At 47.9% G+C, this 14392-nt stretch overlaps 1 protein-coding gene across 1 annotated transcript; it reads right to left on the reverse strand.

Moving 5' to 3' along the window:
* Window positions 1-2361: 2361 nt before the first annotated feature.
* LOC138770909 (phospholipase B1, membrane-associated-like) lies at window positions 2362-10258 on the reverse strand. Its single transcript, XM_069950221.1, has 9 exons — window positions 9378-10258; window positions 8185-8275; window positions 7183-7303; window positions 6920-6971; window positions 6766-6846; window positions 6339-6404; window positions 4287-4651; window positions 3570-3677; window positions 2362-3477 (listed from the first exon to the last, which is right to left on the reverse strand). Exons 1-7 carry the CDS (start codon window positions 9462-9464, stop codon window positions 4556-4558), a joined length of 594 nt encoding a protein of 197 aa, XP_069806322.1. The 5' UTR covers window positions 9465-10258; the 3' UTR covers window positions 2362-3477; window positions 3570-3677; window positions 4287-4555.
* Window positions 10259-14392: the final 4134 nt, after the last annotated feature.

Here is a 14392-nt window from a genome sequence, read left to right on the forward strand (position 1 = left end):
CTGATCTCTAGTGATGGATAGGCTGTGTTCTCAGTGATGTCACTGATCTCTAGTGATGGATAGGCTGTATTCTCAGTGATGTCACCGCTGATCTCTAGTGATGGATAGGCTGTATTCTCAGTGATGTCACCGCTGATCTCTAGTGATGGATAGGCTGTATTCTCAGTGATGTCACCGCTGATCTCTAGTGATGGATAGGCTGTATTCTCAGTGATGTCACCGCTGATCTCTAGTGATGGACAGGCTGTATTCTCAGTGATGTCACCGCTGATCTCTAGTTATGGATAGGCTGTATTCTTAGTGATGTCACCGCTGATCTCTAGTGATGGATAGGCTGTATTCTCAGTGATGTCACCGCTGATCTCTAGTGATGGATAGGCTGTATTCTCAGTCATGTCATCGCTGATCTCTAGTGATGGATAGGCTGTATTCTCAGTGATATCACTGCTGATCTCTAGTGATGGATAGGCTGTACTCTCAGTCATGTCACCGCTGATCTCTAGTGATGGATAGGCTGTATTCTCAGTGATGTCACTGATCTCTAGTGATGGATAGGCTGTATTCTCAGTGATGTCACTGCTGATCTCTAGTGATGGATAGGCTGTATTCCCAGTGATGTCACTGATCTCTAGTTATGGATAGGCTGTATTCTCAGTGATGTCACCGCTGATCTGTAGTGATGGATAGGCTGTATTCTCAGTGATGTCACCGCTGATCTCTAGTGATGGATAGGCTGTATTCTCAGTGATGTCACCGCTGATCTCTAGTGATGAATAGGTTGTATTCTCAGTGATGTCACTGATCTCTAGTGATGGATAGGCTGTATTCTCAGTGATGTCACTGATCTCTAGTGATGGATAGGCTGTATTCTCAGTGATGTCACCGCTGATCTCTAGTGATGGATAGGCTGTATTCTCAGTGATGTCACTGATCTCTAGTGATGGATAGGCTGTATTCTCAGTGATGTCACTGATCTCTAGTGATGGATAGGCTGTATTCTCAGTGATGTCACCGCTGATCTCTAGTGATGGATAGGCTGTATTCTCAGTGATGTCACTGATCTCTAGTGATGGATAGGCTGTATTCTCAGTGATGTCACTGATCTCTAGTTATGGATAGGCTGTTCCTTGTTATTAGCCCTTCCAGTCTGGGGAGAGGATGAGTATGTTGCCTTTGATGAGACACACAAAGTGTCGGATTATAACATTAACTTATCTGTGACTGCACCGACTGTAAGAAAAATATTTATTGAGCACTATGAGGAGCTGAGTCGCCCACATGATTGTCTCTAGTTTTCGGGTTTCTCATTTGGTCCATGTCTCTAGCCATTTCTTTATCCCGGCTTCCTTCCCGTGTCCATCATCTTATATAGAGACCACAATGAGGGTGGCGCAGAGGATGGCGATGATCAGCGCGGAGCTCCTCTCTATACTGGATGCGGCAGGCACACTCTCAATCTTCCTGGTTTGGATATAAGTCTGAGCCTGTAATCTGGAGGTTGAGCTAGAGGTCAATGCAATTAGTGACAAAAACTGAGAAATCTAGGACTGTGAACGCTGGAGAAAGCTCCGCCCACAGCGCAGACTCCATTACTGCTCAGCACCTTACCTCAGAGGGACACAGGAGCTTCACCTCCTCAGAGAACATCTTCAGGAGGGATTTCTGTCCTTCTGGCTGAAGCTGCAAAAAAGCTTCAACAAGGGGGGCATTAGTGCCTTTAAAGGGGTATTCCGCCCAAAAGCTAAAAAAAATAAAATAAAATGCCCCAAACTTAGCTGGTCTTACTCACCAAGTCCCCCTGAGTATATTGAGCCGTCTCCCGCCTTTCTAGCTGCTTCCGTTCCATAGTTATACGTTTTTTTTAAAAGCCAATCTATATCCAACATTGCGCTGGCCAGAAAACTACATCTCCCATCATGCAATGCTTATGCCTGATTGGTCCTTGATATAGCAGAGCTGATATCCACAAGATATAGCAGAGTTGAGGTGAGGCAGCGGAATAGCAGAGTTGAGGTAGCAGCGTTGAGGCAGCAAAGTAGCAGAGTTGAGGCAGCGGAGTAGCAGAGTTGAGGCAGTGAAGTAGCAGAAGTGAGTTGAGGGGGGGTCACAGGTGACCCGGAGGGGGGAAGGCACACTGTGCACAGGGCCGCGGGTGAGCAGGGGGATGGGCCGACCGCACTGCGCACTGGCTGGGGGGGGGGGGGGACTGGGTATTAACAGTCAGTGGGGAACAGTGCTCTGGGGCTGGGGGGGGCACGTGGTGCGGGTGACCGGGGGGGCTGCTGTTAGAGAGGGAGACAGTGACAGCTGCACTGATCACTCTCTCCCTCTCTAACAGCAGCCACCCTCGTCAGTGTCCTCCCTCACTTCAGTGTACTGGGTTAGAAGCGATATCCTGGCCCATTGAAGAGACGGAGGACACGTGATGCCGACACGGAGGGTGGGGGCCAGGAGCAGGGAGTGGTGTCGGGTTGGACTGAGATTTGATGATTTTATGTGTTTGGTGGGGGTGAATGTACCTAGATAACAGCAAAACTGTGCAGAATCCATAATAGCTTTATATTGGAAAGATGGAAAGCTACGGGTGGGCAACGTATTAATGCAAAAATCATTTTGGGGGCAATACCCCTTTAAGAACAGGTTTACAGTTTGCAAAGTGATGCAGCATAAACTAGACAGACCAACAGAACTGTGACAAATGGGTGTGGCTAAAGAAGAAGAGGAGGGCAGTGGGTGCGTCTCTGGGACTTGGGTACACAGAGGCCCGTATAGACTTGGAGGCAGGGATCATCAGTCCTACTTTCTGCAGTAAGAAGATATAGGAGCAGCATCACCCAGTTACCATGTTGTTCCACAGTCCTTTCGCCATTTGTTCGTGACCTTTCACCGTGAGATGAAAACAATCCGGAGTGAAGAAGGAATAATCAATGATGCCGTCTTGTAAAAGACAACAGCAGTTCACAGCTCGTCCACTAGGACACCATTGGAGGTGCATCATTATACGAAACAGCCAGTCGGCTAATGCTGAGTATTGGGGCGATCGGGGCCAGATCTGTTCCAGGAGCCCCCATACACATTAAAGTTGGTGGCATTCCCTGATTTCGGTGGGACTGACCGACTAATGTGCATGGGACCTACTGACATGATTATTGGGCGTTTTGGGCAGTGTATTCAGCTTAACAGTCTAATTCTCATTTGCTCCTCGGCAATCTGCACGTCCAGAGAAGACTATCCGGCTTCTCTCTCCACTGGTTCCTGCTGGTTCGTGGAGTCTGGAGAAGGACAAAGGAGCGCTGTATGGTGCAGGGGCCTCCAAAGATTGAAGCCAGAAGGTCTTTGGGAAACTTGGCGACCATCCCTATGTGCACTGTAATAGCAGTCATGGTCGTTCTCCAGCATTGGGACCTCCCTATGAAGACCTAGGGCTCATTACTTCATTTCGGCTCCTGTCTTCCCAGTTGGCCAATGTCTCAGCATCTACAAGAAGGAGAAGGTGTCATCTATCAGTCCGGCACACACCAATGAGCCTCCCTGACCATGCGCTGCCCCCATCCACCTCGGTCACTCACCTGGTCCATGGCCGGCTCAATGTCCTCCAGGAACGGCTGCAGGACCACAGCAAAGTCTTTCTTCCCATCGTATCTTCCAGATGTGTGGATGAGCTGCTCCAGATGCTCCTGGGGGTAGAAGACATACATGAAGATATCGTCCATACAGAGACCCCACAAGACTCAAGTCACAGGGGGCGCCGAGTACACGGACTTAGGGCCCTATTCCACCGGACGATTATCGTTCAGATTATCGTTAAATCGTTCGAATCTAAACGATAATCGTTCGGTTGAAATTAAGTTAACGATTAACGACCGAGCGAGAAATCGTTGATCGCTTTATAAGACCTGGACCTATTTTTATCTTTGCTCGTTCGCAAAACGTTCGCAAATCGTTCGCATTGAATAAGACATCTTTCGGTCGTTCGCAATAAGTACGAACGCAATAGCAAATAAATAGCGAAGAAAAAACTATCGCAATTACGATCATAAGTAACGATTATCGTTCCATGGAAATGAGTGAACGTTTTCAGGTCTTTCGCAATAGCGGTCGTTTGAGATTGTTAATCGTTAACGATTATGCAAACGATAATCGTCCGGTGGAATAAGGCCCTTAGACAATAGCCGATAGATCTCTAGGAGCTGCAGCTAATAGACTGTGGATGAAGAGCAGCCATAACATCAAGGGGGTCATCATTATCGGATAATAGGAAGGTAACAGAATGGAGGAACCCTCACCTGGAACTGGCCGTTCATCTCGAGAAGCTCCAGCAGCTCCGGGGAATTCTCCTTAGGTGACACCACACAGGAGCAGAAGAACCTGGAGAAGAGGAGAGCGGAACCACTGAGGGCCTCATCCCCAGGACCACTGCAGGGAGGCAAATCTGAGTGTATGGGGAACTATAAGCGTCAGCATGACCAGGAGGGGTTGGTATCCTGGCACTTGTGGTTTCCTGTGTATAAGACTGACAAGACGTATCGGCCATCCTGGCGTACACCGGGCGTCCTCACCTCTGCAGGATGCAGCCCAAACTCTGATCATTCACCTGACGAAGACGATCGACCTGGAAGAGCTGAACCACATTCACTATGGAGCGGGGGAGCTGCGGAGAGAAAGCGGACCTGTGATACTGTATCTAATCTGCCTTCAAGACTGTATCACACAAGATGGGCTCAGATACAGCTGCTCAGTATCACACAGGATGGGCTCAGATACAGCAGCATAGTATCACACAGGATGGGCTCAGATGCAGCAGCACAGTATCACACAGGATGGGCTCAGATACAACAGCACAGTATCACACAGGACGGGCTTAGATACAGTTGCTCAGTATCACATAGGACGGGCTCAGATACAGCAGCATAGTATCACACAGGATGGGCTCAGATACAGCAACACAGGATGGGCTCAGATACAGCTGCTCAGTATCACACAGGATGGGCTCAGATACAGCAGCACAGTATTACACAGGATAGGCTCAGATACAGCAGCACAGTATTACACAGGATGGGCTTAGATATAGCAGCACAGTATCAAACAGGATGGGCTCAGATACAGCAGCTCAGTATCACACAAGATGGGCTCAGATACAGCTGCTCAGTATCACACAGGATGGGCTCAGATACAGCAGCATAGTATCACACAGGATGGGCTCAGATGCAGCAGCACAGTATCACACAGGATGGGCTCAGATACAACAGCACAGTATCACACAGGACGGGCTTAGATACAGTTGCTCAGTATCACACAGGACGGGCTCAGATACAGCAGCATAGTATCACACAGGATGGGCTCAGATACAGCAACACAGGATGGGCTCAGATACAGCAGCACAGTATTACACAGGATAGGCTCAGATACAGCAGCACAGTATTACACAGGATGGGCTTAGATATAGCAGCACAGTATCAAACAGGATGGGCTCAGATACAGCAGCACAGTATTACACAGGATGGGCTTAGATATAGCAGCACAGTATCAAACAGGATGGGCTCAGATACAGCAGCTCAGTATCACACAGGATGGGCTCAGATACAACAGCACAGTATCACACAGGATGGGCTCAGATACAACAGCACAGCATCACACAGGACGGGCTTAGATACAGCTGCTCAGTATCACACAGGACGGGCTTAGATACAGCTGCTCAGTATCATACAGGATGGGCTCAGATGCAGCAGCACAGTATCACACAGGATGGGCTCAGATACAACAGCACAGTATCACACAGGATGGGCTCAGATACAACAGCACAGTATCACACAGGACGGGCTTAGATACAGTTTCTCAGTATCACACAGGACGGGCTCAGATACAGCAGCATAGTATCACACAGGATGGGCTCAGATACAGCAACACAGGATGGGCTTAGATACAGCTGCTCAGTATCACACAGGATGGGCTCAGATACAGCAGCACAGTATCACACAGGATGGGCTCAGATACAGCAGCACAGTATCACACAGGACGGGCTCAGATACAGCAGCACAGTATCACACAGGATGGGCTTAGATATAGCAGCACAGTATCAAACAGGATGGGCTCAAAAACAGCAGCTCAGTATCACACAGGATGGGCTCAGATACAGCAGCACAGTATCACACAGGATGGGCTCAGATACAGCAGCTCAGTATCACACAGGATGGGCTCAGATACACAAGATCTGCATCAAACAGGTCAGGCTCAGATACAACAACTTAGTATTACACAACAGCTGAAAGGATCACACGATCAGATCAGATACAGTGGTGTAGCATACAGGATAGGATTAGATACAGTGCTGAGTGTACCTCCTCCTGCAGCATATCCAGGGCCTCGCTCATGTGGTGGATGAAGGCGTCTGCAGAGAACTGCGTCTGGAGGTGACAGTGATCTTACGTTACTACTCTGCACACCTGGATGACCCCCAGCACAGGGGCGACCTGCGTGGGTTTTCCGTCTCTGGATAGAATAAAGACTGTGCCCGCTTAACAACAGCAAGAGGAGATACTGGAAGCAGTGAGAGAAGGGAACAAACTGAAGAATTTTACATTATGCGGTAAATCTGCCCAGGATAGTAAACATTCTGGTGATTAAGGTTCCTTATGATATCTCCATGTTAGATTTGGCGCTAGGTGTGACAGGCGGGTCTGTGCTGCCATTATTAGAGCCGCCACCCCTGGTCAGTATGATAGGAGGCTGGAGCGATGGGTGGGGAGGGGTTAATGCGTTTCGCACCTTGTTCTTGCAGTAGTCGCACAGATCATTGGAGCCGATGAACACGGTGATAACCTTCCAGTCATCCTGGACCCTGATCTCCTGAGAAGAGATACAAGTCATCACCAGAGCCTCGTACTATAAATCGCAGAAACGCCGGGAGGCAGAAATTTACCGGAAGAGACTTCAGAACATCGATGAGACGTCGGGCCTGCTCCGGGAGGAGACTGAAACAAAGCGAGAAACGGCAGAATTAGTATCACCGAGATACGAGACTCTCTGTCAATCAATGTCTGTTACTATGTATCAGCAAAACTACAACTCCCAGCATGCTCTGACAGCTGATGGCTATTGGATGTAAATGTGGCTTTGCAGTTTGACCTATAATACCGGGGGACCCCCCCATCCATCTGCCTGCAGTGACCCTCCTGGACTCACAAGGTGTTGGCTCCAGTTATGGCGAGGTTCAGTCCCGAGTCCTCCAGGGGGGCCGGTCTGTAGCTCACAGTGCTCCTCTTCCCAAACCCGACAAGGTGAGGGTTAAAAATCTTGAGGATGTCTATAAAATACAGGAAAGGTGTCAGGGTCGTCTGATTGTCTGACAGGCTCCCTGGGGCAACACGGTGACCTTAGCAAAACTCTGGTCAGGTGACGCTCGTACTCTGGAGCAGCGAAGAGTGAGGAGCGAGGAGGATACTCACTGGGCAGAGTAATGATGTCGGACAGGTTACCGTAGCCTCCGATACTGGGGGAGGGAGGACAATGTTACCATGACAACAAGACAGCGCCCAATGTTATTAAAAATGCTGCAAATATTAGAAAAACATGATGGAGCACGGCCACAGGAGTGAAGAGTCACCGTACGGCCCACCGAGGTCCTTCTCACCAGTATAAGAGTATGTCCACACTAGGTAATCCCAGCAGATCACCCACCACAGATTCAGCAGCTCGCCCCTGCTCGCATCTCCCATGGTCCCATAGGCTTTATTCTATGGTTTAGCAGATTCCGTTCATTCTTCGGGCAAACGGCGGAATCTGCCAAACCAAAGAATGAAGCTTATGGGACCAGTGGAGATGGGCGCCGCCCTGAGCTGCGTGATCCGCTGGGATCCTGTAGTGTGGACATACCCTAATACATAGGACGATACTCTGTCGGGATCTCTAATACGTTTGTTGCATTTGCAGCGATTGCCGCCTGTGATAATAAAAATTTGATTCAGAAGAGTCCAGAACATGAGAAGCGCCCCCTCCCCCATGTACCACTAAGCGCCTCTGTGCCATCAGGGAGTCCCCCAAGGCGGCCACAATCTTCACGTCTCCCGGTCTCACATGGTCAGCTTGTAGGGAGAGAGGTGATAGTGTTACCGCACAAGGCCGGATCTCTGGTGATCCAGATGTAAGTAAAGAATTCATCATATTTCAATAATAAAAGGCACGTACCTGTGGCGGGGGGTTCAGGGGAGGCGGCGGTGTACAGACACCCAAAGTCTCCGCCCTCATGGCTCCATCCTCTAGATTTTTCAGGAAATTGCTGTAAATGATAAGAAAGTAAAGAGATGAGCGGGGTCTGGTCGGGACTCTGCCTCATGTGGATGAAGCTTCATCACCCGATGATGAAGAGATGACCAGAGCAGTGGAGTCAGGTGACAAGGCCGGGGCCTAGTGTCCTGTGGATGAAGCTTCTTCATGGGACAAATCAACAGATAAGTGGAACAGTGGGGTCAGGTGACAAGGCCGAGGCCCAATGTCCTGTGGATGAAGCTTCATCACCGGATGATGAAAAGATGAGCAGAGCAGTGGAGTCAGGTGACAAGGCCAGGGCCTAGTGTCCTGTGGATCATCAAGCTTCATCATGGGACAAATCAACAGATAAGTGGAGTCAGGTGACAAGGCCAGGGCCCAATGTCCTGTGGATGAAGCTTCATCATGGGACAAATCAACAGATAAGTGGAGTCAGGTGACAAGGCCAGGGCCCAATGTCCTGTGGATGAAGCTTCATCATGGGACAAATCAACAGATAAGTGGAGTCAGGTGACAAGGCCAGGGCCCAATGTCCTGTGGATGAAGCTTCATCATGGGACAAATCAACAGATAAGTGGAATAGTGGGGTCAGGTGACAAGGCCGAGGCCCAATGTCCTGTGGATGAAGAGTTGAGCGGGACGGTGACGAGGCTGAGGCCCAGCAATTACAATTATGGAAAAAAATTACTAGGTCTGTTATTACATCACTGACAGCCCCATGTAAGTCAACCTATGGCTGTCCATAAATATATAGTGATCTGTGCTTGTATAAACAGCCTTCGCAAGGCACTGCCCCCATAATACGGAGAGAAGTGAAGACAATGGACGATAATGTCTAAGCAGGTCAGAAGGGGCAGATTAATACCCCAGGCGATGACAGCTCTTTTGGCCGTTAATTGCCCGATGTAATAGGGATCTAAGCAGAGCATGCGCACACACTGCTTTCGTGATAAAAAGTGCAGGGACTTTGAGGAGGAGCGAAGGTGAACACTGGTGAGGCTGATTGGTGGGGTGATGAGAGTGTGACCCCCGCTGACCTGATATCGATGGCCTATCAATTTTATAACATGTTTTATATGCCATTTCATATACGGGTCTGATAAATGTATTACCTGCAGCCCAAACTTGGAGACCTGATCCTTTACTCCGTCCATATAATTCCCCATCCAGTCCAAACCTGCAGAGCAAGCGGGAGACATAGAAACTCACAGGGAGAAATGAGGAGCAGAGCGATGTTCTGCAGATATCTAGAAAAGGGCAGGGGTGTAATAATCTGCAGGATATATCACTGTGTGTCTGTCAGGAGGTAGGGATGTGCTGCAGATCTGTAGAGAGGTCAGAGCAATGTTCCGCAGATGTGGGTGTAATATTCTGCAGGATATATCATTATACATCTGTCAGGAGGTAGAGAGGACAGAGCGATGTTCTGCAGATCTGTAGAAAGGGTTGGTGGAGTAATAATCTGCAGGATATATCACTATGTATCAGGAGGTAGAGAGGACAGAGCAATGCTCTGCAGATCTTTAGAGAGGCCAGATGTGTAATAGTCTGCAGGCTTTGATACTACATACAGATGCAAGATAACGTAACTGGAATTACTGATTTTCATCATTACAATACTGGTGACTGTCTGTGCAACAAGAAAAGAAGTGCGCTGGGCAGTGAAGGGTAAATCAGACAGTAAAAGGTTACATTTTAGGGGCAAGGAGTCCGCTCTCCCGGTGTGGTTATGCACTTACCAGACTCAACACTAGTTGTAGGTCTCTGGAAATGCTGCACTCTGACTAGATACTACACAACGTGTTTTGAGATATGTGGGATTTCTTCATCAGGTCCATACATTTAGAGCGGACAGTGGTGCAATAAACTCACTCACAGACCCAATGTAAAAACGGGAAACGTCAGTGACATAGCGCAACAGTAACAACTTCAACACAGCGTAAACACCATGCCATAAACAGCGCTCTCGAGCGGTCAAGATGCTGAACACAGATGAGTGCGACTCGAGAATTCTGAGGTCCGTCGGAACCAAAGCATGCGGCATTCGATTTCCAGTGGCTGAAGAAGTTGGATGCAGCCCTTGGGAGTCCTGGAAACCATGGATGTGGCCTATGACTGTATCCCTGTTTTACAGGCAGCCTTAGGGCTGCATCCAACTTCTTCAGCCGCCGGTAATCAAATTCTTCTTCAGCTACCGGTAATCAAAAATCCAATCAGTTTCAGATGTATCCCAGCATGCTAAAATTATTATGTTAATTTGTTTTCCCTAAGACCCATTGGCATCACAACATATGGGGTAAATTCGCCCCTGCGAGCCCCTGGGACGAAGGAATATTTAATGAAAAAATAACAATTAAATTTTAATCCCCTCCTCCATGAGGTATAAATAGGCTCCACCTCCCCCTAGACCTCAGTCTAATTATAAAGAAACATAAAACACAGGGAGGGAGTCTTGTGATGCCAATGGGTCTTAGGGAAAACAAATTAACATAATAATTTTAGCTTCCCTTACGTCCCATTGGCATCACAACATATGGGGAATTAGCAAGCATTATCCCCAATGGGCGGGTTATTTATTACGTCCGCATTAAGAACAGATCTTGCAAAGGTTGTTCTTGACAAGAAAGAAGTATCCAGCCTGAAATATCTCACAAAGGTTGTCAAAGACGACCAGGTAGCTGCCTGGCCTATGTCCTCAAGTGGCACAGCGGCACGCTCTGCCCAAGTGGAGGCCACAGCTCTAGTAGAGTGAGCCCTGGTAAATTCTGGTGGATCCAGATCAGCAGAAGAGTAACATAAGGCAATGGAGTCACAGATCCATCTGGATATTAAAGGTTTTGAAGCCTTTCTCCCCTTGTTCTTTCCTGCGAAAGGGATAAAGAAATTCTCGTCTTTACGAAAATCACCTACTCTATGTAGATAGATCTTGATAGCTCTGGATACGTCCAATAAAGAAAGATCCAAGTCTTCTTTAGATGATCCAGTAGGAGAAAATACAGGCAATACTATTGGCTGGTTGATGTTGGCAAATGAAGCCACCATAGGCAGGAATCCTGGAAGGAACCTAAGGATAACTTTGTCTTGGGAAAAAGTCACGTATGGAGGTGCGGAGCCAAGGGCTTGAAGTTCTCCAACTCTCTTAGCAGAGGTAATGGCTAGTAAAAGAGAAACTTTCAATGTTAACTTGAAGTCTACTTCCTCCCAAGGCTTAAAGGGAGGAAGACACAGGCGTCTCAACACAAAGGATAAGTCCCATGGGTCTACCTGCTTTACCAGGTTAGGCCTAGTCTAGCCTTAACAAAATTCTTTACCTCCAAGATCTGAAAGAAACGTGAGTTTAGGTGTGCAGAGAGGGCTGCTATCTGCACCTTGATGGAACTAGGTTTTAATCCTTTATAGAAGCCTTCCTGTAAAAACTCCAATGACTGTGGAGTAGAAGGTTTAAGTCCATCAATACTCCTGCTTACACACCAATCTTGAAAATCTTCCAAATCCGTGCATAAGATTTATTTGTAGTGCAACTACGAGCGTGAGAAAGGGTATACTATACCTTCTCAGAAAAACTAGAGTCCAATACGGTCCTCTCAGTCTCCGAGCTGTCAAGCTGAGGCTGGAAAGATTCCTGCACAGATGTTGACCCTGGAATATTAGATCCGGATGCAGAGGTAATCTCCAAAATTCCCCTCTGCTCATATTCATGGGCAGGGTGAACCATGCCCTCTTCGGCCAGAAGGAAGTTATTATTATCACTGACAACTGATCTTCATCAAACTCTGGGAATCATGGCTATGGGAGGAAAGATATACGCCAGCTGGTATGTCCATGGTATTGTCATTGAGTCCACTACCGTGGGATTGTCTGCCCTGTAAAGGGAACAGAAATTCCTCAGTTTGGCATTGCTTGCTGATGCCATGAGGTCTCTCTGAGGAAGCCCCCACCTCTGGGTTAACTGAATGAACACTCTCCTTGAGAGAGACCATTCCCCCGGTAATGTCAGGCCTCGACTCAGTCAATCCGCCAATATATTGTCGACACCCCTGATATGAATCGCAGAGAGTCTGGTTATTCTGGTTTCTGCCCAACAGAAAAATCTTCTCTACTTCCCTGAGGAGAGAAGGGGATCTGGTACCTCCCTGTTTAGGTACGCCACACAGGTCATGTCGTTCATCCGGATTCTGACTGCTCTCTGTAAAATAGGAGGAGAAAAATGAAGAAGAGCTAGGTAAATCGCTCTAAGCTCCCTCACGTTGGAGGGCAGAGCGGATTCCTGTTGACTCCAAGATCCTGCAGTCGTGATGACTGTCAGATGAGCTCCCCAACCTGTTCCTGAAGCATCCGTCGTGATGGTTATCCAGTGTGGTTCTGAAAATAAACTCCATGTTTGACTTGTCTCCACCACATTAGAAAATGTCTTGTTTGAGTCGATAGAACATGCATCGCATCCAAGTCCTTCAGTCCTCGGTTCCATACTGTTAGTGCTTCTCTCTGAAGAAATCTCATGTGCCATAACGCCCATGGCACCGCGTCCGCAGCTGAGGCAAGGAGCCCTAGAAAGCGCATTTATGTTCTTATGGATACCTGACGAGGAGGAATTAGGAATTAAGTCTGATTTCTCTATGTTGATAAGCCAACCTAATTGTTGAAGTATGTCCTGGACATAGTTCAACTGAACTCTCAGAAGATCCTGAGTCTGAGTCATAATCAACCAATCGTCCAGGTAAGGGATAACTTTATCCCCTGTAAACGGAAGCGAACCATCATGGTGACACTACCTTTGTGAAAACAAAGGGTGCGGAGGTATTCCGGGTGGAAGGACTTTGAATTGTAAGTGTCTTACCTTCCCCTGGATTTGGATGGCGAAGGCTCTCCTGTGAGCCTTCAGAATCGGTACATGAAGATATGCATCCGGTAGATCTATGGTGACCATAAAATCTCCCTCCTGGAGGATAGATTTTACCGATCTTATGTTCTCCATGTGGAAAGTCTTCTTTACGATGCATCTGTTGAGATATCGCAAATCTATAATAAGCCTCCAATTTCCGGATGGCTTCAGCACTAGTAACACTGGGGAGTAAAACTCCCTGACCGATCTCAGATAGAGGAACATCCTCTAGAGCCTCAATGGAAAGGAGGCGAAGAATTTCTGTCTCTAGGACTAAGTGTCTTTCTGGCTTAAGATTTCTTGACAGAAGAAATCTTGGAGGAGGAAGAGATGATAAATGAAGGACATAACCATTTTGAATAATATTTAACACCCAGTGATCTTTTCTTAATTCTTCCCAGGCAGGGAGAAACAAACTCAGACGTGTTCCCACTGGACAGCTTCTGCGTCAGAAGTCTGGTTTCTTGTTGGTGTCCTTATTCTGCTGCTTCCCGGAACCTCTTCTGGAATAGTTTCTTCCTCGACCTCTGTACTGGTATCTCCCTTTGCCTCGCTGAGGAGATTTTGCTCTGCGAAAGGAATCACCGCTCTTATAGGACAATGGTAGGGACTTCCCCTCCTTGTCAGACAATTCCTCCATTAATTTATCCAGCTCAGAGCCAAACAGCCTACCTGGCTGGAACTCCATATTACAGAGCTGAATTTTGGAGTTAGCATCTCCAACCCAGGGTTTTAACCATAGCGCCCTTCGGCAGCGGTTGAGAGCGTACTAGTTTTTTTACGCTAACCTGGTTCCCTGAGATGCATCATCGCAGAGGAAGTCAATGGCCATAATGACCTTTTTTAAGGAGCGAAGGACCTTGTCCCTGCTAGCTCTACCTTCCAATTTTCCTGGACCTTGGTCAGCCATCTTCTTAGGCTTCTAGAAACCTCAAAAGAAGAAATGGAGACTGCCCCTTGGGCTGCCGCTGCCGTATATGATCTCTTGAGGGCTACCTCCACCCTTCTATCCATCGGATCCTTAAGATTGGATCCGTCCTCCGCAGGCAGCACAGTACATTTTGACAGTTTGGCTATGGCCGGGTCCACCTTTGGAGGCTCAATCCAGTCCTTACATTGTTCTTCCTTGAGAACATATAAGGTCTTAAACCTCTTGCTCAAACCCGGAGCCTTTTCCGGTTCCTTCCATTCCGCCTGTAACATAGACACTGAAGTCTTACCCACAGAAAAAGCCCTAGGCTTTTT

The sequence above is a fragment of the Dendropsophus ebraccatus genome, chromosome 13, assembly GCF_027789765.1.
Source record: "Dendropsophus ebraccatus isolate aDenEbr1 chromosome 13, aDenEbr1.pat, whole genome shotgun sequence".
Lineage (NCBI taxonomy): Eukaryota > Metazoa > Chordata > Amphibia > Anura > Hylidae > Dendropsophus > Dendropsophus ebraccatus.